Here is a 25,725-nt window from a genome sequence, read left to right as displayed (position 1 = left end):
CTGAAAGTTAGGGAAATGTTTCTTTGGCTTTTAGAACATAATTTTTTCCACATTTATACATGGATTATTTAAACAGTTGCCATGTTGTACAAGGGTAATACTGCTTTCTCAAGTGAGTGAATTAGATTTTTTTTTAATTGCCAACGTTATCTGATGAATAACATTGGTCGTTCTAAGGAATTAGCAGTTTCTTAACTAGTACACATTCCACTCTTTTTAAGGCATGAAATTATATTGTTCAGGGTAGAAATATATGAAAAATAAAGAGCGTGCAGGTATAGACATAACTGTAAACCTCACTGTTCTATTAAATAATTAGCTTGAAATGGTTTTGATAAGGAGGGGGTGCGGTGGCGCGGTGGCGCAGTGGGTTGGACCGCAGTCCTGCTCTCTGGTGGGTCTGGGGTTCGAGTCCTGCTTGGGGTGCCTTGTGATGGACTGGCGTCCTGTCCTGGGTGTGTCCCCTTCCCCCTCCGGCCTTACGCCCTGTGTTGCCGGGTAGGCTCCGGTTCCCCGTACGGGACAAGCGGTTCTAAAAATGTGTGTGTGTGTGTGTGTGTGTGTGTGTGTGTGTGTGTGTGTGTGTGTGTGTGTGTGTGTGTGTGTGTGTGTGTGTGTGTGTGTGGGGTTTTGATAGGATTTGAAACAAAAGGAGTTCATTTTAAATGTGAGCCAGGTATATCATTTAAGCCTTCCTTGCTGTCACTGTGTTGTGCTTCTATTTTTGCTCACTTGATTTGTCACAAATTTCGATTAATTCTGAAGGTGTTTAGAGACAAGACCAAAATTCTATACTGGAGAAAACACTTTTTTTCCCCCAAGCTGAAAGATGCATTTTTTCTGACATGTAGAAGGTCACACAACAGGAAAACATACTAGTTTGTCAGCTGTGGAAATCTGCTAAGTCCACTGCACTATGTAAACTATTCATTACCTGTATATATATTAAAAAAAAGATTTGACTGCAGGCACAATGGCAGAACGACAAGGAAGTTTATTTTACAGATGAGCTGTTTGGCAGTTGGTGATTTAGTAGTAATCTCAGCAGCAGTGCTGCTGTTTTGTCTGCCTTATGAATGTCGTTTCTGGAATATTCCCCAAACAATCATTGCCACTCAACTTGTACCTTATTGCTCAGCATACAGTAACGCCTAACAGAAAACAGTGGCACTGTGCAGCCAGTGTCAATTTAAAGAACAGAATCAGCTAAATAAACAAAACCTTGACGTGAAGGCTTGGTTGACAGTGCCTAGATTTTTCACATGACAGCAGTCAGTTGTGAAATAAGCAAATAAGTATTAACAGTATCTGTACTTTCTATTTATCCACTCTTGTTTTTAGCCTTCTTTCATCGCCAGATTTCTTCGCTGTATCTATACTTTCATCTGCTTTGACCAGGAAGAAGCAACCTATCGTGTTCCATGCAGTGTCACATACATGGCTGCAGGTGTCTGATTAGTTTATAAGTAACTTACAATCCACTTACAATCCACTTGAAAACATGCCAAGAACAGTTTGAGTGGCAAATGTTTATGCGCTGCCACGACAGACATATTGCCATTCATTTTGTTTGGACTTTGAAAAGAAAAGTTAAACCAGCATAACATATTTTTGATGTGACTCCAACCACACACACACACACCATCTCAAACCACTTGTCCCATACAGGGTCGTGGGGAGCCGGAGCCTAACCCAGCAACACAGGGCGAAAGGCTGGAGGGGGAGGGGACACACCCAGGACGGGATGCCAGCCCATTGCAAGACACCCCAAGCAGGACTCGGACCCCAGACCCAACGGAGATCAGGATCCAATCCAACCCATTGCACCACCATGCCCCCTCGGTGACTCCAACTAAGATTAAAAAAAGAAATATATATATATACATGTATTTTATACATATTTTTGCACAGAGTAACTAAGATAAGCTTAGTGGAGCAGTATTACTCTCTGATCTGGGCTGAATGCATCTTTTTTCAACCTCATTTAGTTACCTTCTCCATGTGTCTCAGTTATAATTTTGTTCTATTGACTATGTATCATGAACATTTGCAAATGGTCAAGGTAATGAAAACAACATGCATCATATTTTCAGTGCAGTATTTTTAATATGGGGTGCGGTGGCGCAGTGGGTTGGACCGCAGTCCTGCTCTCCAGTGGGTCTGGGGTTCAAGTCCTGCTTGGGGTGCCTTGCGGCGGACTGGCGTCCCGTCCTGGGTGTGTCCCCTCCCCCTCTGGCCTTACGCCCTGTGTTGCCGGGTAGGCTCCGGTTCCCCGTGACCCCGTAAGGGACAAGCGGTTCTGAAAATGTGTGTGTGTGTGTGTGTGTGTGTATTTTTAATATTCTGCATTTTATGCACCTACTCGATCGATGAACCTCGGTGCAGCAAGTGGTAGGTAACAAACTAGGTTTGCTTGAGACTTTCATGTCTGCAGCTATGTCTCCTTCTTTTAATGTAATGCATAAATTGTACTTTTGCTGAGATGTACGTCGCTTTGGACAAAAACGTCTGCGAAATGAATACATGTAAATGTAAATATACATTTTTAAAAGCATTATCATCATATACATGTGGTTTATTTTCATTTCCATTCTGTTTAAAATGTACTTGTATTGGAAAGTGGCCAGTAAAGGTGAATGGGCAATATTCACTGCACACATCAGGCTGATTAGTCCTTTTTAACTCTGTCCTTGTGGGAAGTCATGAATTAATGCCTTTAATTACATTCACATGTACATATACATTTACGATTATATAGCAGATACATTTTCTCAATTATGATACAAGATAATGTCACGCTTTCCCTGTCCATCAGAAATGGAATATAATCTCTGCTGAAAATGATACTTGTTGCATTCCGTAAAAATCACCGCACAGATTGGACGTATGGCACTTTCTCTATTGTGTGCCCCCATGATAAATTTCATAATTCATATGTAAGGTTCCTTGTATCTCATCTGGGCTTTTTTCCTGGCTCAAAAGCAGATAAACAAATAAACAAAGCACTGGTGTGTCTCTGACACGGCCACTCCCTGGTGACTACCTCTATGAATAAACAAAACCCCAACAGGTTAAGCTTGTAGTTCTTTTTGTTAATTTCCCTCACAAGCAGAACCCCGGGGCATTGTCCTTACACTCACACATTGTAACAACAGGGCAGAGGTATTTCTGTCTTCTTGTCCTGATATGCAGATTTCTTTGCAGGTACCTGCCTGTCTCATGTGCATCTCTCATTAGATAACCACCTGCTTGTAGACACCCAACCATTGCAGCTTTGACACATTCCACTCACATTATAAGAAACACAAACACAAAGCTATGTAACCAAAACGCCACGAACTGCTGTGTTTGTATCTCAATTCACGATCAGTTCACATATCTTTCAGGGAACAGTCTCCTCAGTCCAGAGCCTCTGTAGTACATGACCCCAGTAGCCACCAGTCTTGGAATCCCTGGTCTCCTCTCCACAGCCTTACATAGTGTTCACCTCTGCCATTCCAAGTGGGCAGCTGGCCTGAACAACCCAGACACGTTCTCCCACATTCTTGTCATTGTTCCGTGTACTGCGGCAAGCTTAATATGTTTGTAGTAAGTAAAAAAAAATCTTGCACATATTGCCCCATCCGCCTCTTGTGAACTGACCCACTTCTAGGCCTTCAAACCCTATCCGAATCATAAAATGACTACACTGACTTCAGCCAGCTAGAACCTCCATACCTCAGTCACTAGAAGACTGCCCACATCTTGATTAATCTGACAGAATTTGGTGATACTTGCATTTATTCATTTAGCAGAGGCTTTTCTCCAAAGCCACTTCCAATGAACTTTATGTAGTGTTATCAGCTCACACACCTTATTCACCGCGGTGACTTACACTGCTAGATGCACTACTTACACTGGGTCACTCATCCATACATCAGTGGAACACACTCTCTCTGTCACTCACACACTATAGGGGAACCTGAACAGCATGTCTGTGGACTGTGGGAGGAAACCAGAGCACCGAGAGGAAACCCACACAGACATGGGGAGAACATGCGAACTCCACACAGACTGAGCTAGGTTCGATCCCATGTCCTCTTATACCACCCAGGCACTCTGAGAGAGCAGCACCACTCGCTACACCACTGTACAACCCTGCTTATAAGTCTGATTTCTAATGGAATTAGAACCCACAAATGCAGGAACTGTGATTAATTACTTTTATATATGTGGATCTGCATTCTACATGCAGATATAGTGTTTTGTCCAAAGTGCTTTTCTTATAAAACACAAACTGTTTTGTAAAACAGTGTAAATTTTTGTTTGTTTGTAAATAGAGCTCACAGATGATTATGGCCCTCCACTTATACTTCATACTGTAAGATTAACATATTTGTCAGGAAAGAGGACAGAACTGTCATGAGTGAATCTTTGCTTTAGGGATTATCTGTTGAGCTGTGACCACACTCAACATGACTGACTCCTCATAATCATATACTGGGACACATCATGGAATTTGCCTTCTTTCCGATGCTCGCCAGCACTCACGTCCTGCTGAAATAAGGGCTGTAGGGCATTTATTATAGTGGCCCTGTTTTCTAGCAGTGCTAAGGTTGCAGGTTCGAATCCCAACCGTTGTAGAACTTTCCGTCAAGTGCCGACCCGAAATGGTACAAGTCAAGAAGAAGAAAGCCCAGCTGTATGGAAGGGTAAAGCGGTGCGAAGTGTGCCGATCTCACTGAAAACCACCTTGGAAATGAAGGCTGGCTCTCAGTGCGCCGATGCGACGGTTGTTTAGGATCGCGAGCAGCCCACGTGCGCTGCGGTGTGTGTGCGGAAACCTGTCGGGCGGCTGTAGAGCCCGGCGGTGTTTGACAGGTTGGTTTACCGCCGTCGCCCTGGCTTCCGCCCGCCCCACAACCAGCCGGCTGCCCGTGCAGCGCGGAGCGGAGCGAACGGGCCGCGAGAGAAGAGACCGCGCGCCGCGCTTCGCACGCCACCAGTGCAGTGTCCACGCGCCACGCGCCACACGCTCGCGCTCGGGCCATGTGCTACGCGTAGGCAGCGCGCTCTCGACTCGTCGATTCCGTGCGCGGTCTGTGGTTGGTTCGCTGTCACTGGGTCATGAACTAGACTCGTTAGATAAACACAAGTCCATGTGTCGGGAGATTAGTCCTCGCTGAGCGAAGAAAGGAAGGACGTTCATGACTCTCGGTTGGGGCTTTTCTTCGCGTGCTTTTTTCTCCACTCACCTCGAGGACAAAGCCGAAAGCGCCGAAGCCGGACATTCGGAGGGGAGCCGAAGTTAGTCACCGATAATAAATAAGAAAATGAATGGCAACCACGTCTATGCAAACCGAAAAAGGAGAAAGCCCATGCAGAAAAGGTACGTTTAAGACACTAAATGAAATCATCATCATGATCATGTCACACACAGCAGGCTGCAAACTTCAATAACAAATATTAATGGAAACAAGTGACTGAACATAATTAAATAGTAGCGATTTGTGAATACTTTGTTTTTTAAAAAACTTTTTAGAAGTTGTTTGTACATGATCATGTTAATATGGATACAAATATATATAATTATTATTATATAGTCCTTTATACACACGCAGTTCGCACATTATCATATGATTTATCGATACGTAGGCTTAAGCCTAGGCTAAGGGTGTACTAAGACAAACTTGTCCTTCTTAGCTCATGATTTTGTCCAAAGCGACATGATATGATATACACACACACTATATATATATAATATAATATGATGCAGTATGATTGAATAACATGCAGCTATAAGCAGCTAGTCGGTAGCAACCTAAGAGCAACATATATTATATATACAGTTTAGCTCACGGGCAAATTTGCTACAGACTGCTTTCTTCTTGACGGAGGAAATGATGGAGTAAAGTGTAAAATGTTGTTACCATTTATATACGGATGCTTTTTTTTCGGACTTCTTGCGCTGAAGTGGAGTTCCTTTCCAGTAAGAACATAGAGGAGTTCATTGCCATGAAGTGAACCCATCATGGCTCCCCTGGAACATGCGATACACTGTCAAGGGTTCTGTTCTCTCTCATCTGCATTATATTAAATCACTGATTAGACATCAATATTCTGACTCATTTATTAGCCCCTATTTATTTATCTGGGGAGTGAGGACTGGGCTTTTTCACTGCTCAAACCAGTTTTCAGGTGTCATATGATCTAAAACCACATATCATAATGTAGTTACTTGCCTGGTTACCTTTTTAATGTGCGTAAAGTGCTGCCCTTTTGTTTAAAATTGTGCACTATTTATTTTGCTTGTCACTGTCAACCAGGTTCTGTACATAAGGGACTATTGTCCTCATCTTGTGTCTTAAGCCCTTATCTTTATTTCCCAGTCAGACATGCTGCATATTTTCCCTAGATTTTTAGGGTAAAGACTTGCATCCTTGTACAAAAATACCACCAAAGCATTTAAAGCTCTTTCAAAGTATGTTTTGGTAAATTGATACTTAAATTCACTTCCAATGTAAAATGTCATTTGCAGTTTCTAATAGTGTCTTAAATTGGGGAGAAAATTCTGGGGTTTTCGGTGGATTTTTTTTTTCCCATGATAATTTTATTTAGTTTTATGTCTATCATATGATATGAATGATGCAGATTATGTACCACTTGTATGATTTTTGGTCAGACAGTGTTTGAACCTTGGGTGCTGTAGAACTCTGAACCATTTTGGAATCCTTGATCCCAGGCTGTTGATTGATCAGGGAAAGAAGAAGGCAGAAATATTAATAATATGAACTGTCATCATGATTGCTTTGATGATTTGTCTTTTTCCCTCACACTGTAGCATAAAGCCCACCTCTGCCGAAGGTGCGAAATCCAATCCTTCTAAGAGACACCGGGAACGTCTGAATGGGGAGCTGGAGAGACTGGCTAGTCTACTCCCCTTCCCTCAGGATGTGATCTCCAAGTTGGATAAGTTGACTGTGCTCAGGTTGAGTGTCAGCTACCTGCGTGCCAGGAGCTTCTTCAGTGGTAAGCCCTCCCTACATTGAGTAACTGTGCTCATTAGCATGTCAGTAGTGGTGATACCTTCCCTCATTTTCACTGGTAGTTTTGACAGTTGGTATTTGTCTCCTTCTTGGACATGCTTTCATTGGCTCTCTAAGAGAAGATGATTCTCTTTTTTTCAATTATTTTTTTCTAGGGTGTAGTAATTATTCCCAGAGAGGTGGGTAATAACTGTTGACGCAGAATGGATGGATGGATGGATGGATGGATGGCAGAATGAGTGCATTTTCCACTTTTGCCAAAAGAGTTTTTGCATCATTTTGGGCCACAGTGAGAACTACCGACTTTGTGTGAGTTTGTCCTGTTTTTCCTGAACTGTTCTTGTGCTCAGTGAGGTTACAGTTTGGATGCTTGCAGGTCAGCTGCCCAGACAACAGTCTGATCTCTGAGTGCACCAGGAATGACTAGACCTGATAGGATCCCCGTTTAAGGATGAGCGGGTGGTCCACTGGTGTTTACACATGTTCTTCTGTGCAATGCTTTAATTCTCACCCGAACCTTCATAGTTAAAAAATCCATGTCCTGTTTGAATGTTTCTGTGAAGGTCCTTTATAGTTATTGCTTTAGGAGACACACTTACTAACTAATATTCATCAGGGCTTTGATGATAAAGTCCTGGTTTAAGGCTGCCTTTCAGCAGTCTGCGTGTAGTAACTTGCTGCTTTTACCAGTGTTAATAGAAACTATTTCCTCACACCAATCCTCAGGTGAGGTATTTTGTGAGAGAACTGGGTCCATTCACAATGTGCCACATTTCTTTTAAAAAAGATTAAACATAATATAAAAATAAAATACATAATATTAAGTTGAAGTCGTTATTAAGTTAAATATTTCAGTGTGTATTTCATATTGGGGCAATTTCATTTCCAATGGAGCAGTGCTTTTGGTAAAGGTTAAATCAAATATTTTCTAGGTTTTTACTCATAATTTATTATTATGAATGGATTTATTGAATTTAGTGTTATTTAGTATAATTATTTATATAAAACTACTGCTGAGTTACAGCCTGTTTTCTTTTAACTTGGACTAAACATTTAATTAAATTATGAAAAATGTTATTAATAAATTATTTCAGTTTGAATTTTGCTATTTGTAGTTTTTTTTTTTTACAACTAGCTGTTATTTAGGGGAGGCGGTGCAGTGGCGCAGCAGGTTTGGCCTCTGCCTGCTCTCTGGTGGGAGTCCCGCTTGGGGTGCCCTGTGATGGACTAGTGTCCCGTCCTGGGAGTGTCCCCTCCTCCAGCCCTACACCCTGTGTTGCCAGGTTAGGCTCTGGCTCACCGTGACCCAGCTTGGGACAAGCAGCTTCAGACAGTGTGTGTGTGTGTGTGTGTGTGTGTGTGTGTGTGCGTGTGTGTGTGTGTGTGTGTGTGTTATTTAGGGGACTTATGGGGATGCAAGAGTGTTGGCAGAATTTCAGACAGTTCAGTGCCAACAGAAACATCTTAAATGTAGCAAAGTGGTGTTAACATCTTAAAACATACCAGTCTATAAATGCAAACAAGGTACCTGATTTGTGTTTAAGTGGTGGAATAGAGAGGCAGAGGTCCTGACAAATGAAGATTGTGGTCTCAAGAGATTACATGTCACATTTTGTCCTTATATCTTTGCCTTAACATGTAAAAAACAAGGACCAGCTCTTAGAATTTTGTTTTACATGGATCATATGTGATCATTTGTGAGCCGCAACATGAGTCTTTTGTCAACTGATTTGTACACCACTCCGCCCTGCCACGGAGTCGGTTACCTTTCAGTACCATGAAACCCAGCAAGGGCACTTGGGTGATGCATGGAGGCCAGCTAAGGTGCCTCATGCTCAATGAGAGGATAGGAAGTGCTGACGAACAACAGGATGCCATTTGGGTGTGTGAGATCCTGCGGAAAGTGAAATGAAAAAATGGCAAATCATTTATTCTCCTCCAAGGAAGTCTGGGCTGCGTAGCAACAATAGATATTTTTTTCACAACAAAAACATTTCGCCTTTGTTTTAAGGAACCTGCAGAATGGGGTTCCAGTATAATGAACCACATTCTTTGGTGTCTTCATTTGTCCGAACAGTTTATGCTGCTAAAACATGGGAGTAATGTTGCATTATAAAGACACCATTAACACTTTTAGATAAATTGTGTATTTTTATGTATTGTCAGTAATATTTGTGTGTTTCTTTATACTTTATATTGGAATCCTATTTTAAAACAGACAAACAGCTTCTCTTGAAGATGTGCATGACAAATACATGTAAAGGTTACCATCTTTTTACTAAATTGACATCCCTGAGCATCCTCTCCAGTTTCTCACAGCTCAGTTTGTGGCCCCCAAGTGTTTTACAACCTTTCAAGCTACAGCTAACTTTCCTGAAGATTTTCTTACTTTCATATTCTGTCTGTTATCGTTTATTTCATATTGTGACATATAACTTAGATTTTTTGGCTGGCTGTTTTATGACAAAAGCTGGTCTCTTATTTTGAAGTGAGCAATCAAAGAAGTCATTTGGAAAATGCTGACACTGTAAGCACTTATATCTTTTGTTGCAAACGTCTGAGTTAAGAATTTTTAAAGACATAAACATTTCTGAGTTTATTTTTGGTTGCATTTTTTCCACTATTATATTTAGCAATTTTTTTTTTCTGTTTGCAGAACTAAAATGGCCCGCATTTCTGCTTACTGCCATTAGTTGGCAGCAAAATTCACTTAGGCTCAGATGATCTCACATGGTGCTGTAGGGAGATGCTTGATAGAGCTGGGCTGATGGATTTCATTCAGCCTTTTTTTAAAATTAATTATAGTTGTATCAGATTGTGCCCTGTGTTGCCCTGTTAGGCTCCGGCTCGCTGCGATCCCACTTGGGACAGGCCGCTTTAGCCAATGTGTGTGTGTGTGTGTGTGTGTGTGTGTGTGTGTGTGTGTGTGTATCAGAGACTTCCACAGAAAATAAAGAAATAGACACCTACAGACACTACAGCTACATATCTATTATTTTGTCTTCTGATTGCACACTGAAAGTGACCAGATACTGTCAAACATACATTGGCCATTGGCTGTGGCCTGTTAATGTGTCCTCGGTTGCAGACGCTTAGTCGGAAAGGTGAAATACTTCTTAATATATTCTTTACTCGGTGTTGCCCATCACAGTAGAACTCATTCTCCTTTCTCTACTCCACTCTGATACCTGAAATGCAGGAGGAACGTGGCACCATCTTCCACATATAAAACAGAGCACAACACACAAGGAGATGTGGACATTAAATATTTTTTGTGTTTACTCACTTTAGAATAGACTTTAATGTTTAATGTAGTGTTAATAAACAGTAATATAAACTGGCATCCTGTCCACAGAGTTTACTATCTTATGCCTAATGTTAAATTGTGGGGTTAAAGTTTGTTAAGCTTTTGTAGAATGTAACATAATGGTTGGATTTGTAAACAATTCGATTTCCTACTCCAGCTATGTTTGTAAGTTGAGGTACAAGTCCAGATGCTTCTATTCCCATTAGAAAACAATGCATAAACAGTGGATACTTTCCTTGAAAATCAATTAGAAGGAAGCATTGTATATATAGCTAATCTTTGACAACAGAACTGGTGTCAATGCTTAAAATAAATAAAAATTTCACTCACTCACTCGCTGACTCACTTTCGCAAACCACTTGTCCTGGTCACTTTGATACCAAATTAAAGTCTATAACATGTATAATCACTAAAATGTTTTGCTAACTATTGACAGTGTGAATACAAAATGATCACAACAGTATGGTTTATGGAAGATGCCAGTTTTGCATTTCCATATATCCTTGCTAAAAGAGAGAACTTTGGCCTGTGCTGTGCAACAAATGATAGGCAGTTGAATCAGAATTTTTACATGATGTACAGTCCTTGGGCATCTAAGGTTGATGGCTGTGAGCTTCTTTTGCAGTCAGATTCTACAGATCTGGTGGGCAAAACCTTGGTTAATATGGGATTCTGTTCATTTAAAAACAGTCATAAAATACAGGTATCCCCCGTTATACGGACCTAATTTGTTCCTGAAAACAGTCCATATACCAAGAGTCTGTAAATTGCGAGGTCCTTTACCATTATTTTAAACAGGGAAAAAATTATATGTTTCTGAACTTCAGACATGCACAGCTATTTCCACACAGACTCTCCAAACACTCTCTAGAAATAATAATTAAGTCATTAGAACGAGAAGATATTAAACATCATCAAGAAGGAAATTGACAAAGGCTAGATTAGGGCAGAAACTGAATTTTTTACTAAACTGCTGTACAGTAAGTACAAGTTACCATATGAAAGACACACATAGTATGCTTACATTTACATTTATTCATTTAACAGATGGTTTTCTCCAAAGTTACGTAAATCTCAGAACATAATACCGAGAGAAGTCGGTTTGCATAACAACCTATTACAACCTTTCTAAGGCTGTTATACAGAAAGTCTATAAACCAAAAGTCTGTATACTACGGTATGCCTGTATAGTGTTCACCAGCATCATTAGCAGTCACCTAAATTGTACCCTTAAAACCTTAAAACCTTAAAATGCATATGACATATAAATGTACATTTTCGAGAAACTCCTTACAGAAAAAGAACAAAACACATTTAACAATCCTGAAAGGCAATACCACTACAAACGACTTTGTATGATTTGATTTACCATTAGTCCATTGCAAATGATGTTTTACAAAAAAGCTCACCAGAAAGCGATTAAAAGCACTAAATGTGATTGCAGTAATTACATTATTATAACACATATTGTTGTCATATTCTACACCTGGTTTTGAATTGCATTTTGTCCATCTGTATAAGATAAGAAAGGAATTTTGCATGCTCAGGAATGTGTTATTTTTCCTATTGAAACAAATTATTGATTAATAATTAACAAGTTAATCTTTCTGTGGAAAAACTGTGCAAAGATTTTTTGTTTGTGATTTAATACCTTTTTTATGTACTATTTTCTCTGAGGGCCACAATATATGATTGGATAATTAATTTTTTTATTTATGGTATTATTATAGTGGTCACATTGAGAGCTTGTCTTCTGTGGAATTTTCATATATTTTATTTTTAAGCGTTGTTTCAGACATCACAGGTAGTTTTGCATTTTTCCTCAAGTCGTTTTTTTGTTTTGCGTGGATGCATTTCAGCAGCTTCCTCTTTTCGGCATTTGGATTCTTCAGATAACTGTTTTTCTTATTTACACTTGCGTTTCTTATATACCTTTTATAAGCACCTGCATGAGGAACTTGATAAAATATGGTGAAATATATTAAGCCAAGTCAGGGAGTGTATATAAACTGGATTAGAATCATATGTGCCACAGAATTTTTTTTCTCACTTTTTTCCTTCACCCCATGAACTGCAGGGTTTTATTTGAAAAAAAAAAAAAAAAAAAAAAAGAAACAAAAAAAATCAGCTTTCAGACTAGACTGCAGTGGATAATTAAGTGATTTGATCAGCATTAATAAAGAATCCCCTTGGAAATGATTCTGGACATGTTTTCTTTGGAAACCTGCTGTTGCGTGTGTCTCTCTGAAGGCAGTCTGTGGTTTTGTTTACTTTGTGTGCCTTTTTGTTGGGCTTGTTTTGTCAAGATTGTTGCTGTGTTATGAGCATTCCGCTGTGGCCTGGGGTTTAGACAAACTCCCAAGGGTTGGGGCTCGGGGGCTTGCGTGAGTAATCTAGAACAGACGTGTTGAACTCTTAGACTCTGCAGACACGGGTTATGAAACGGTTACATATTTGTTGGCTCAGAGCAGCAAACTTTGACCCGTTTAGCCATTGATGTGGGGTGGGCTCTGAGCAGCCGCAGTCGAGGGACTTGCATGTGAGAAGGGCTGAGATCCTGTGCCAGATATTATCTTAATATTTTGCTTGCACAAATTGTGTAAGCCTCAGGGATTGTTTATTTAAGGTTTTAAAAATCAGCTGCTTGTGGAAAAAAAAAAATAAAAAAAAAAAAAAACTGCCTGCTGAGTGTAGGTTAATGTGAGCAATGAGATGAGAAACACCACAGAAGAAATGAGCACATGTACATATGGGCACTTTTCATCTTGAGATCTGTAAAAATTAATTACGTTGTTGTGAACACACTCGAATAAGTGCTTCTTGATTCATTTTTGTAATAGTTCTGTAATTTTTTTCTAATAGATTTCAAGTGTGATTTGTAAATTACACTGATTTGTATTTATTTTACTTGCTCTATTGACAATGGGAAGCCTGGTGCGCTGGTGTCCTGTCCACGGTGTACCCTGAATTGCACTCCGTGCTTCTGGGATAGGCAGCGGACCACTGTGACCCTCCATTCAACAAGCAGTTGATGAAAATGACAAGAAAGATAAATTGGCAGCACAGCATGGCTTGAAAATAAATGGTTTTCATAATTCTCAATAAATAAATATGCAATCTTATCCATTTTTATGGATATGTATGGAATTAGTCTTTGCTATTTCTTTTTGTGTCTTTGGAGCACAGTCAACTGTTAAATATTCTTGTTAATTAAGCATTCGAACAGATTTATGATCCCATCTTTGCATTCCTATCTTGCATGTTGCCTATATGCTGTGTTTCTTTTATTGTTACAGCTGTTTATGTTTTATGTTCATGTGTTGTACATATCTAAATTATCTCATGTGGAAAATTTTAAAAGGTATTTCATGAAATGATGGCAAGATTGATAATATCATCCACTGGGACAGGATAAATTTCTTGACGATTTTTGTTGTTGGAGATTATTAGTCTGGCTAAATTTGTAATTAGGCCACAGTGAGACTATTTTGACTTAATTGCTGAAGGATTTTGAATTCTTATCTGGAGCTGGACGAAGATTCCCATCCGGTGGCAATAGCCAAAACAAAGAGCACTTTTCATATGTAAAATGTCCTTTTAGGGAGTGAGTGGAATCAACATCCCAATCCTTAATACTCTGAAGAATCTCAGTTTTTTTTTACGTGATTTTTGCTGCATAATAGCTTCTAAAGGCAAACTTAATTTGGAAAATGTCACCTAGTTATATGTGGAAAGCTTTTGGTGTTTTTTCATGCTTAATATGCAGACCCTTGAAGGCAAGGTCTGTAAGTTATTTTTAATTACGTTTTCCCAGTTCTCTGAGCTTTGAAAGCATTCATAATTCCTTCATGTGACTCATGACTTAGCTCTGTTTACACGCGAAACTGAATTATAGTTGGCCTGCAGTGAGTGTTGTCTTTGACTGTTTACTTTGAGATAGGCCCTTGACCTGCAGCATGCTGTTAAGGAAAACTGAACTATCAAGCAGTGAAACTCTGACAAGGGATGATGTGCCTCACATTCAGTGAGAAATTGCAAACTATGGAATGCACAAGCGTTACATGATAATGCTGAGTTTAGGGTAGAAAGTAGGGTTTATTCTAATGTTTATTATCTCTCTGTTAAATGTGTTGGGAATTTAGATGGATTTTTTAATTGAACGTATTACTTGAGATGACAATTCTCTGTGTAGGGAAAAAAGATCATGCTTCCTGAAATGGATACTTTGAGGCAGTGACAGGATGTCTTTTTAATGCAATAGATAATACAGTCAAAACAAAATTGTGTGTGTGTGTGTTTTCATTGCAAATTAGCTGAACAAATGAGATATGTATTTTTACTTCAAGTCATTATTTCCTTTTTCTTTTATAGTACAGTTTTATGCTGGCCAGGTAATAACTAACTTTGCTCATGACTTACAATGTTCTGTTGGACTTTTCAAATGTAGCCTAGTATTTGTAATAACTCAGTTATTATTGCTGCCATGTGGCTTGTTTTCAAAGATTTTAAACTGTGCATAAATCTGCTCGAAAATGATCAAAGCTAACCTTCAGCACAGAGAGCAGGTCCGCTTTATTGTGACGGAAAACCTGCTCTGTTCCACTGCAGGCAGCGACACTTTTTGTGTGGTGATCCTGACTTAGAGAAGTACTTTTGACTTCATGTCCTGACACGTCCTCATGCACGCACGGGGTGGAACGATGACATCCCTACATCGCCTGCCCTGTCACATGCGTAGCATTTCATGAAATGTACTTCGCGGAGGTTTTGTTCGGGGCGACACGCATTCATGTGACGGAGGTTCTGAATGTGCTCTGTCTGCAGAAACGGAGGAGACAGTAACCCTCTGTGAGGAGCTCACGCACAGACAATTTGTCTTATTAAATTTCCCTGACTGCCTGGAGCAGAGCTTTCGCCAACATTGCCAACTTTGATTGTGGCTGCTTTGTTTTTGCTCAATGCACTAAATAGGAACGCTGTTTTAGTGCAATTATTGTACATGCTAAAGCAAACTTTGAAGAATGTACTAAATTGGATGTTATTAACCATTATTTAGCTGCCTTCTTCATATTGACTTACAATGTGAGGTTTGTATACTGTGCTGTTCACATTTACCCATTTACATAGCTGAATGATTTTACTGTATCAATTGAGGGTAAGTAATTTGCTCAGCGCTATTACAGCAGGAGCAGGGATTGCAAGACAACGGTTCTAACCACTACACCACCCACTGGCCTTAAAGCTGTGGGCAAATAATAAAAATATACATTTATTCATTCAGCTGACTCTTTTCTCCAAAGCAACTTGTTCATGACAATGTTTAGCTACTTCACAGTTATTTACTTATTTATACAGCTGGGTAATTTTACTGGAGCAATTTAGGGTAAATACCTCGCTCATGGGTACTACAGCTGAAGATAGAGGTGGGACTTGAACCTATGACCTTCAGCTCCAAAAACAGTAGTTACAACCACCATTTGCCCCTGTGAAATGCATGACAGTCTGTACCATAGTTCTGATGAAAACTATTTTTCACCCTATCTCTTGCTTCCTGACTATAATTTTAAATATTGTGCTACGAAGATGTGCGGACTGCTTGTGTGAGAGCTCAGTGAGCTCACTGGTACTGCTGTGCTGCTGAATGCTATTGTTGCAAGGCAACCGGTTAGACCTCATTCTTCCAGAGCTTTCTTAATTCACAGTGATGATACTCTTCTTGTTCCCTTGCACTCCAGTGACCCTGCCTTCTGATACCTGCCGCTCTCTGGATGGCCGTGGCCCGAGGCAACAGGGGGAGGAGCTTCAGGAAGGCGAGTTACTGCTGCAGGTACATTCTGGGAAACCAAGGGTCAGCTGTACTGATATTCCTGCTATGTTGTTTTATCACCCTGTTTTTACTGTGTTCTGAAAAGCTGTGCTATCACATTCAGGACAACAAAGTATAAGCTGTACTGTTAATGCGGTTTTTCAATGTGATACACTTGAACAGATATCTCAACTTTCTTGAGTTGCTATTGTCAAACATACATAAAACAACAGCAACACTGATATTTTCATATATTTAACATTTTTTCCTCATCCATTGGTCATTTCAACAGCTCCTTAATGGTTTTGTGTTGGTGGTCACTGCCAGTGGTACAATCTTCTATGTGTCTCCTACCATTCAAGACTACCTTGGATTCCACCAGGTGAGCATTCCCTTCCTTGCATAATTACCTTCTGTTCAACTCGTATCACACACATTATGGTTTGTAGATTATATCTCAAACGTTTGTTTTTTTATGTGATTATTGCGTGTGAAATTCCAGCTCTGCTGAGGAACTTGATTGCTCTGTTATTTCCTCAACGTGGCCGGAAGCAAAGATTGAATTTGGCATCGAGCCAAACTTTTTATTTTGATGTTTTATGTTTTACCGTTTAACCTCAATTTTGCATGAAAACTAAGTTAATGTGTTCTGTCCTTCCCTTCAGATATTAGATAGGATTGTTTAATACAATTTGGACTGTTGTAGGATTTCGAACTATTACGAGACATGAGACAAGGCTCTGAGAATTGCATAGATTTATGCTGAACTTCTTGTTTTTTCACACATCATGCAACGGTCCAGTATGAAATAAGCCTCTTCACCATTCTCGTAGCATTCTGCCATGTTAATGTGGGTCTCATAATGGTTCACATTTTATTATTAAGAAAGTTAGCATTTTGGGTCAAATTTTGCTGTATGATCATCATAGCAGTGTTTTCTCCCAAAGGATTTGTCCTTTTAGCCATTTGTTAAGTTAGGTTTTTCTTCAGCTGGAAGAGTGGCACAACGAGTAGCACTGCTGTCTCACAGCAAAAAGGTGGTGCAAGAGGATGTGGGTTCGATCTCTGCTCAGTCTGTGTAGAGTGTGCATGTTCTCCCGATGTTTGTGTGGGTTTCTTCCCACAGTCCAAAGACAGGCTGTTCAGGTTCACCCATAGGGTGTGAGTAATAGAGAGAGTGTGTTCCACTGAATAGGGGGTGCGGTGGCGCAGTGGGTTGGACCGCAGTCCTGCTGTCCACTGGGTCTGGGGTTCAAGTCCCGCTTGGGGTACCTTGCGACGGACTGGCGTCCCGTCCTGGGTGTGTCCCCTTCCCCCTCCGGCCTTACGCCCTGTGTTGCCGGGTGGGCTCCGGTTCCCCGTGACCCTGTAAGGGACAAGCGGTTCTGATAATGTGTGTGTGTGTGTGTGTGTGTGTGTTCCACTGATGTATGGATCAATGACCCAGTGTAAGTAGTGTATCTAGCAGTGTAAGTAACCTTGATGAGTAAGAGATGGGCTGGTAACACTGCATAGTGTTCATTGGAAGTTGCTTTTCACAGCGAAGCATCTGCTGAATAAAGAAATGTAAATTGTTAATCTCACACTAGAGCACAACAGCAAAACTTGCAGTCAATTTTGGTAAATACTGTATACTAACTATGTAACATTACATAACACATTTGGCTATCTGTAGTCTGCCCCAAGTTGAATGTGACTGTGTAATGTAGTGGGGAGCTGTGTACCACAGGAGTTTACGGGATGTGATGAGATGTGCTGGTAAAGTTATGAACCACTCACTGCACTGGCCTTGGCAGAGGAAGTAGTCATACACCTGTGGATACTCACTGCAATTAGGAATGTCACATCTTTTGTGGTTGTGTCACACATCTAGAGTCCTATATGTAAGAACAGTGCATGAAACACTAACTGAGGAAACCAAATGAAAAATACAAATGAAAGTGCATATCTGAGCAATATTTGCGGGCCAATAGTTTAACCTTTGTGTAAAAAAAAGACAGAAAAAAATGTAAAGCAAAAACCAAAAAAACCGGTGAATCGGCAAGCAGCGTAGATTATGTGTAAAAGTGTAATCTTTTACATAGCTGTGAAAGAATGTATGGGGCTACATACATTTCTTTAGGCTAACTGCTCTGTTTGCTCTGCAGTCTGATATCATCCACCAGAGTGCTTATGATCTCATCCATGCCGAAGACCGCGTGGAGTTCCATAGACAGCTGCATTGGGCGCTCAACCCTACTGCTGGCCCAGAGGTTGGCCACGGAGACTCAGGTAAGGGGATCCAAGCTACATTAGTTAACGAAACCTGAACAGCACTGCTGTTGTGGAATATTCTGTTGTTAATGAATTATAAAGTCAGGCTGTCTTTTAAAAGCTGTGTAATGGCTAGGTTTACATGGTGATGAGCACGCAAAGCCATACCACTATGTTTTAAACTAATATTTCCTTCCAGCACTCTCAAGCTTGACGTTGCCATTAACCTGCTACAATCCAGAGGACCTTCCACCGGAGAACTCCTCCTTCCTAGAGCGCAACTTCGTGTGCAGGTTGAGGTGCCTTCTGGACAGCTCCTCCGGATTCCTTGTAAGATAAAAACAAACAGTTTTGCTCTCAGTCTCAGGGATCCTTATTTGACGTCGTCGTTTTTTTGTCTTTTGTATATCGAATTCATTTTTTCGTAAACCATTGTGCTACGTATGTTTCACAGTTTTACCAGTAAGGGGGATTGAGGGATTGTGTTTTCAGTTTTCATTTCCATCCCTCTGCTTAGGTTCAATGCCAGGTCACCGGCATTTGTGCAGAACAGGAAGTGATCACACAGATAGCTTAGCACGCAAGCCTTGAGTACTAAACGCATCCCCCCTAAATTCCAGTAATCCTAAATTCTTCCAGTATTTAATAGAAGATGTTTTGTTTCAGTGTCTTTTCACTTTTGTGTGATTTTTTTTTTTAACCAGCACACATTCTGAAAGTCACTAACTAAAACTGAAATTATATATGGGAATTGAGAACAGGAAGTTTTGTTTTGTTGAACAAGCATACAGGTTTTTTACTGACCTTTTGAACCCTGCACAACCTCTGAAATAATTTTTTTTTCCTGGTTATTATTAAACTTACTTATAGTTATTACTGTGTAGCACTGTGTTCAATTGATATGTTCAGAATGGTTCCTAGCAGTTAGTTTTATGCCCCGCCTTGCACCTTATGCTTCCCAGGATAGGCTGTGGATGAACATGACCCTGATAACAGATGACTAAGTTAATAGTTTTAGGCACTTACTCCACATTGAACATCCATTAAAATACCTATTTTACCTATTAAAATAAGTAAATATTTCAAGAGGAACTGTTTCATTACTATTCCACTTATGCTGTCAGGGGGACGTTTTAATAAATAAAAAAAAAAAAAAAAATTGGAGGGAGGGTATCGGGATTTGCCTATCCTGTGTTTTATGTACCTACTCGAACGATGAACCTCAGTGCAGCAAGTGGTAGGTAACAAACTAGGTTTACTTGAGTCACATGTCTGCAGCTATGTCTCTTTTTCGTAATGCATAAATTGTACTTTTGCTGAGATGTTCGTCGCTTTGGGCAAAAGCATCTGCTAAATGAATACATGTAAATGTTTAATTTAAAAAAAATCTTTTTTTCACAACCTGCTTCAGTTCTTCATTTCTACCAGAAAGTATTTGCTCATGACTGATGAACGATGTTACTCTTTACCTCTTCAGGCAATGAACTTTCAGGGTCGTCTGAAGTTCCTGCATGGGCAGAACCAGAAGACGGAAGAGGGCTCCCCGATTCCAGCCCAGCTGGCCTTGTTTGCTGTAGTCACGCCTGTGCAGCCACCCTCCATTCTCGAGATCCGAACGAGCAGCTTCTTCTTCAAGACCAAGCACAAGCTGGATTTTACACCCACCGCGTGCGATGCCAAGTGAGTTCTGTTTTTCAAGTTAGGTCAAAATTCACCAGGTTCCATGAAATGCCTTTTCCGCTCCCTGCAACTCCGCTATCACACTCCTTACCGCTTCTCTCTTCACTTTCTACTTTTCCACTCCAACTGGTGGACGTTCCCCTCACTACACCTCCACACCATCTAGAACTAGTCATGTACTATATGATGATCCACTGATCTATGATTACTTTTGATCAGGAGCACGGCAAGTAATTAAAAAATTTCCATGCCAGTACTATAGTAATGTACCTAAGTATTGTTGTGTATTTGGTGAAAAGTGATCTTCTAAATGGATGTGAAGTATGCTATACAGGCTTTAGTCACTGTGGAAAGCTCTGCTTCCTATTGGCAACCGTTGTTGCAGCTGTTCATACCAGGACTTTTTTTGTTCACAGAGGCAAGCTTGTTCTGGGATACACGGAAAAGGAGCTTTGTGACCGAGGGACAGGTTACCAGTTCATCCATGCTGCAGACATGCTGTACTGTGCGGAGAATCACGTACGCAGTGAGTGTTGTGCTTCCTTTTACATTTGTGATGCAGTCCTTCTGAATGACACCGGATCGGGGGGCAATGTGATCACATTACATTACACGCAAGAATAAGTACAGGATAGCATCCGACGACAGGTGTGTCTGCAGAAACACTGTCAGTTTTCAGTACTCGTGACTTGCACAATAGCGCAAGCATCAGAACACAGCTCTCAGATACATTCCAAGCATCTTAATCTGTTATGAACATACCACACAAAAGTACTTTCAAGTCATATACTTTTAAAAAGGTTTCATTATTTTTATTACATTACTTTACTGAGACTATTAACCAAAACTACGTCATGATGTTAACCCATTTATATCTGACTAGAAACCTTCAGGTTTCACATCTGGATCTGTAACCACTGCACATCCATTCCATCTTATTCCAAAATATGATCTTATCGGTGATTCGAGTAGGTATTACAAAGGTGAACTGATGGATCACCTCTGTTATTTGAACAAATACTCAACTGTTTACTGTTGGCTGTTTGTGGTTAAAAGCAAGCATCCTCCCTGTCTTAACAGCCTGTTGATTTTCCACCACAGTGATTAAGACTGGTGAAAGCGGGTTGACTGTCTTCAGGCTTCTCAGCAAGCAGAATCGTTGGCTGTGGGTGCAGGCGAACGCTAGGCTGATCTACAGGAATGGCAAACCGGATTACATCATCGCCACTCAGAAAGTTCTCACGTACGTTCCCCTCACCCTCAAAAGACAACTGTGGACTCAACTCACTGAAATTTGAGCATGACTACATTATGATGAATTTCCCTAACATAACTAATTGAGAGCACACTGAGCCTTCAGCATTTGGCAACGTAGATGGCAATATTCTGTTTTTTTCTTCTTGGAACGCTTATGACTATGAAGATTACAACTTTCAGCATAGGTTCTTCAACAAGGCCTTCAATATCATGTATAAATTAGGGATAAAAATTACTGTGTAATTGCTCATAATAATGGGTGGTAATGTTATTGTTATGCTAGGCTTTATGGAAGTGTCTTATTCAATATTTTTGTCTCTTACCTTTAACTGCTATGTCATGGCATTCCTTAGGGAACAGGAGGGTGAGGAGAACTTAAAGAAGCGCAACTTGAAACTACCTTTTAGCTTCACTACCGGAGAGGCTGTCCTCTATGACACTGCCCTGCCCAGGTCCCTTGCTGACTCAATGTCTGGGAGCATGGCACCTTCGGGGGTGGATTCTGCTCCCTCCAAGGACATGGAGTCCGTGGACCCAAACTCGCTCCTGGGGGCCATCATGAAGCAGGACGACTCCATCTACGTGTCTGTTCCAGGACGGAACAAGGTCCCTATGCACGGCAGTGAGCTTACAGGTGCAATGGGAGGTCTCAGCAACGTGTTCACCACTGAATGGGTGGATAGTGTTCTTTCACTGTCCAAAAACAGCTTCTTTAAACAGCAACAGAGCAAACGTTTCACAGAGGACAAAAACACGGACTTGCCCAGTTTCATGAAAACCCTTGAAATATGTAGGGAGGACCTTGAACTCTCTCAGCAGGATGAGGAATTTTGGAAAGTTAATTTACATGGTAACACTGACATCATGGATGCAGCAGATGAAATCCTTTCGTTCGTGGAGGGATCACTTGGGAAAAAATTGGACTGTATGTTTCCAAATGCTCCCTCAAAGCATGTTGCTCCTACTAGAAAACACCACCAGGAACCTCAGGATGTTCCACACCAAAACCAACAGCAGCCCTTATGTGAACTGCCACGACAGCGACTAAATCCACCACAGCAGCTGTCTTTTGTGCCTCAGGAAACAGAACCTGGACTGTCGTTACATCATAAGCAGCAAGTCCTGAACAGCATGGTGCCACAGGATCAAAAATCAACATTGTTGCTACAGGCGCAGCAGAATCTCATACATCTGCATCATCACCAACAATTTCCACATGAACGAGTGCTACAGAACCAAGAATCAGGATTGGTGTCAGTGGGACAGCAGCATCTTACACATGTAAATTGTCAGCAGAAGCTCCCGCACCAACAAGTGCCACACGATCAGGAAACTTTATCACTGCTACAGGCTCAGCAGAATCTCACACATCTGCATCATCAACAGCAAGTCCTACATCAGCAGTTGGGCCAGACCCGAGAATCGGCGTTGTTGTTAGGACAGCAACACCATCTCACCCATGTACATCATCAGGAGCAGCTTCCACATCAGCAGGTGGGACAGGTGCAAGAATGTGGTTCATTGCTGCACAGGCAACAGAATCTAACACATCTACTCCGTCAACAGCCACCCCAACAAGACATACCAGCCCAGCAGAACCCTCACTCTGAGCAGGCACAATTATTAATGTGCAAACACCATGCACAGAGGGGGCTACAGCTGGAGCAGGCTACAGAGCAACACCCATCTCTTTGGGACGGTGTAGAAATACCGGTCAATGGGGAATGTTCTTCTCTGAGTCACCCTGTCACTGCAGGAGATGGCAGTGAGCATCAACCTCCTTTATTTCACCCGGACCAACCTGATCGGCAGCACCAGAGCCAAGCATTGTATGGACACTTTAGTCTGGAGGGTTCAACCCCGGGTCTCCACTCTATGGACCAGCTGAACACCATATCCGTTACCCACACCCAGTGCCTGCCTCCATGCCAACTGGAGGACTGGCTCCCCCCACCTCAGTTAGCTGAGCCCTCAGCCGAACCTGTGGCTGACTTCACCAGCCTCGACCTGGAGGAACTATTGGAGAACTTGGACTCAGGGGGCCTCAGAGGAAGGAGCTGTGTCCTCAGCCTGCAGGAGGGTGATGGTGCTCCATGGTGCAGCAAGGCCACCAGGTGCCTGCCCCATGCTCACACCTCCCAAATGCGGCAGAACCAGGGACTTAACCCCATGCTGTTAAGTGCTGTACCTTCACAAGGTCATCTTGCACTGGTAAGGGTCATTCGCCTTTCAAATACTTTACTGAATTTCCAAACATGGTCTGTGAGCTTCCTTTTCTGTCACAGTCATCCCTTATTCAGTGGGTTCCAGTACCACGAAAAACCACAACAGCTTCTCTGAATACACCTGTCCCTCACATGTAACCGGGGTTATTTACAGTAGTGTCAGGGTATTCATGGTGTAAACAGTAATATTTCTTTAAATATTAATTTAAATAGTAAATTAATAAAAGATTAATATTTATTAAAACAGTAAATATTTAACTGAGCTTATATTTGCGTGTTTGTGGTTTATTTCTAAAAGTGAGAAACCTACCTTTGCACTAGTGGTCATTGTTTCCAGGTTAAATTAGAGATAAAATAGTATATACAATACAAAGGCTTATGAAAATATCTGCCCTTTTCTACATGCAGCTGGCCTATTATTCCAAACAATGACATTTTTGTTTTTCACAATGTCATTTTATTTACACAATAGGTACTTTATTCTGTAAAGTGCAATTTCTTGTGGCAGATGTTTTGGGACAGAGATTCACACTTGTGTCAAATCCAAAAGGTTTTTGTCCCTAAGTGGTGCCAATATGGCTACTTTCTGGCTAAATCTAGTGTATTCATATGTACCTTACCTTGATCTAGTCATCAAATGATGATCTGGTGTCATACATGTATTAGAAAGGCTGTGCACTACCTCACCTCTAATGACATAGCGTTCACATGCTTTGCAGACTTAAAGACAGCCAGTGATTGTGTGAACTTTATTTCTACATATCATAAATTGCAAGCCAAGTTTTTAGAAATGCCTTTTAGAAAGGTGATTAAAGTGTAAAAGGCATTGGGAAAGGCTGCAAAGGCTGGGAAAGACAAATTGAAACAGAAATTTACAGAAATTAGTCTTTTTTACTCTAGCTTTTCATGGTAAGTACTTTGCTCAAGGGTACTATAGCAGGAACCAGAATCCTAGCCCAGGGCTTTCCATTTACAAAATGACAGCTCTACCCATTATGGGTAATGTCTACATAATAGTGAAAGTTATTTATTTATTTTGCTGAGACCTTTTTCCAAAACCACCTGTGGTGTTGGGTGCCTTCCAACAATTTACCTGCTTGTACAACTGGCCAATTCAGCACTTCAGATGGAATACCTTCCTCAGGGGTACTACCGCAGGAGACTTATTTCAAACCTGGGTCCTTGGAGTACAAGGTGGAAGCTCTATCTACTCTGCCCTACTTGCCAGTTGCAGGGCTCTCGGTGTTCTGGCTAATGAAATGCTGCATATTAACCGACAAAAGCTGCTTTTGAAACCACAGTGAAAACAGCGTAAAAGCTTGCATTTATTAACTTTGATGTGGATTTGACAATTACTTTTTTTTTTCAGTTTCAGAACAGCAGCAATGGAAACAGGAGCATGTTTTACCCAGAATCCTCTGGGCTGACTGATTTCCAGCAAGCAGGACAGCCTCTGCACCAGCATCCCAGCAAGAGCCCACTGTACCCTGACCCAACCCTGGGTGGGTTCACGAGAGCATGAGACTGGGTGATTTTGACGCCTTGGGCACTGGCCACGTCACCTAGGGGGTGATCTTCATTTTTGCTTGTGGGACTGAGGGTGGGCCAACTAGGAAAATGCTGTAGATATGTTTCAGTCCTATTGCTGTACCACCATACTTCTGTAACTTTGAGTGTTTGCTTAAATAGCATGCATTAAGTATCTTAGAAGCGTGATGTTCCAGGCCTTCCTAAATAACAGTATCCCCAAAAGTCGCTATTAAATTTGCTTTTTCAGGTTGGTGTCTGTTTCTGCCACATGACGTGGTCTCTCTTCAAGAACTGCCAAGCACATGTTTATAGAAAACTATCGGCCTAACATCAACAGTATTTTACGCTGTATAAATTATGTGCATTTAGTAATGATAAGTCTGCTTTTTACAGAAAGAATATTTACATTCTAGAGGTAGGGATTTTTAAAAAAAAATACATTTTTTCAGATGCTTTTCAAAGGTCATTGATTACAGTGCAAATAGTTTTTTTTTTTACTTTAAATGACAGTGAAGCATGAATAGCAACTGCAGTGCTTCAAGCGTGAAGATGTCAGCTGAATTACACTGGAGGGAGCGCATATTATAACACGCACCTGTGGACACGTTAATAAATCTGAGCCAACATGCTGCTGAAATACAA

At 41.0% G+C, this 25,725-nt stretch overlaps 1 protein-coding gene across 3 annotated transcripts; it reads left to right on the top strand.

Moving 5' to 3' along the window:
- Nucleotides 1-4,967: 4,967 nt before the first annotated feature.
- Nucleotides 4,968-25,462, top strand: ahr1a (aryl hydrocarbon receptor 1a). Of its 3 annotated transcripts, XM_018740549.2 has the most exons (12): nucleotides 5,302-5,368; nucleotides 6,395-6,470; nucleotides 6,821-7,008; nucleotides 16,068-16,159; nucleotides 16,431-16,520; nucleotides 18,286-18,409; nucleotides 18,591-18,721; nucleotides 19,869-20,071; nucleotides 20,488-20,597; nucleotides 21,173-21,314; nucleotides 21,682-23,539; nucleotides 24,923-25,462. In XM_018740549.2, the coding sequence occupies exons 2-12, from the start codon at nucleotides 6,463-6,465 to the stop codon at nucleotides 25,073-25,075; spliced, it is 3,099 nt and encodes a 1,032-aa protein (XP_018596065.2). In that variant the 5' UTR covers nucleotides 5,302-5,368; nucleotides 6,395-6,462; the 3' UTR covers nucleotides 25,076-25,462. The 3 variants fall into 3 exon arrangements, with proteins under 3 accessions (XP_018596064.2, XP_029101787.1, XP_018596065.2); XM_018740548.2 differs by lacking the exon at nucleotides 6,395-6,470 and having other exon boundaries at nucleotides 4,968-5,368; XM_029245954.1 differs by lacking the exons at nucleotides 6,395-6,470; nucleotides 24,923-25,462 and having other exon boundaries at nucleotides 4,968-5,368; nucleotides 21,689-21,789.
- Nucleotides 25,463-25,725: the final 263 nt, after the last annotated feature.

The sequence above is a fragment of the Scleropages formosus genome, chromosome 18 (genome assembly GCF_900964775.1).
Source record: "Scleropages formosus chromosome 18, fSclFor1.1, whole genome shotgun sequence".
NCBI classification, from domain to species: domain Eukaryota; kingdom Metazoa; phylum Chordata; class Actinopteri; order Osteoglossiformes; family Osteoglossidae; genus Scleropages; species Scleropages formosus.
The sequence above is the reverse complement of the archived record's forward strand: the minus strand, read 5'-3'. Positions and strand labels throughout refer to the sequence as shown.

What these genes read in the sequence shown, in the direction of transcription:
- ahr1a (XM_018740548.2), top strand. Translation starts at nt 5,313, where the DNA reads ATGAATGGCAACCACGTCTATGCAAACCGAAAAAGGAGAAAGCCCATG. An exon ending in GCCACTCAGAAAGTTCTCAC is followed by an intron (nt 21,315 to 21,681) that starts GTACGTTCCCCT and finishes GGCATTCCTTAG; the next exon opens with GGAACAGGAGGGTGAGGAGA. An exon ending in CACAAGGTCATCTTGCACTG is followed by an intron (nt 23,540 to 24,922) that starts GTAAGGGTCATT and finishes TTTTTTTTTCAG; the next exon opens with TTTCAGAACAGCAGCAATGG.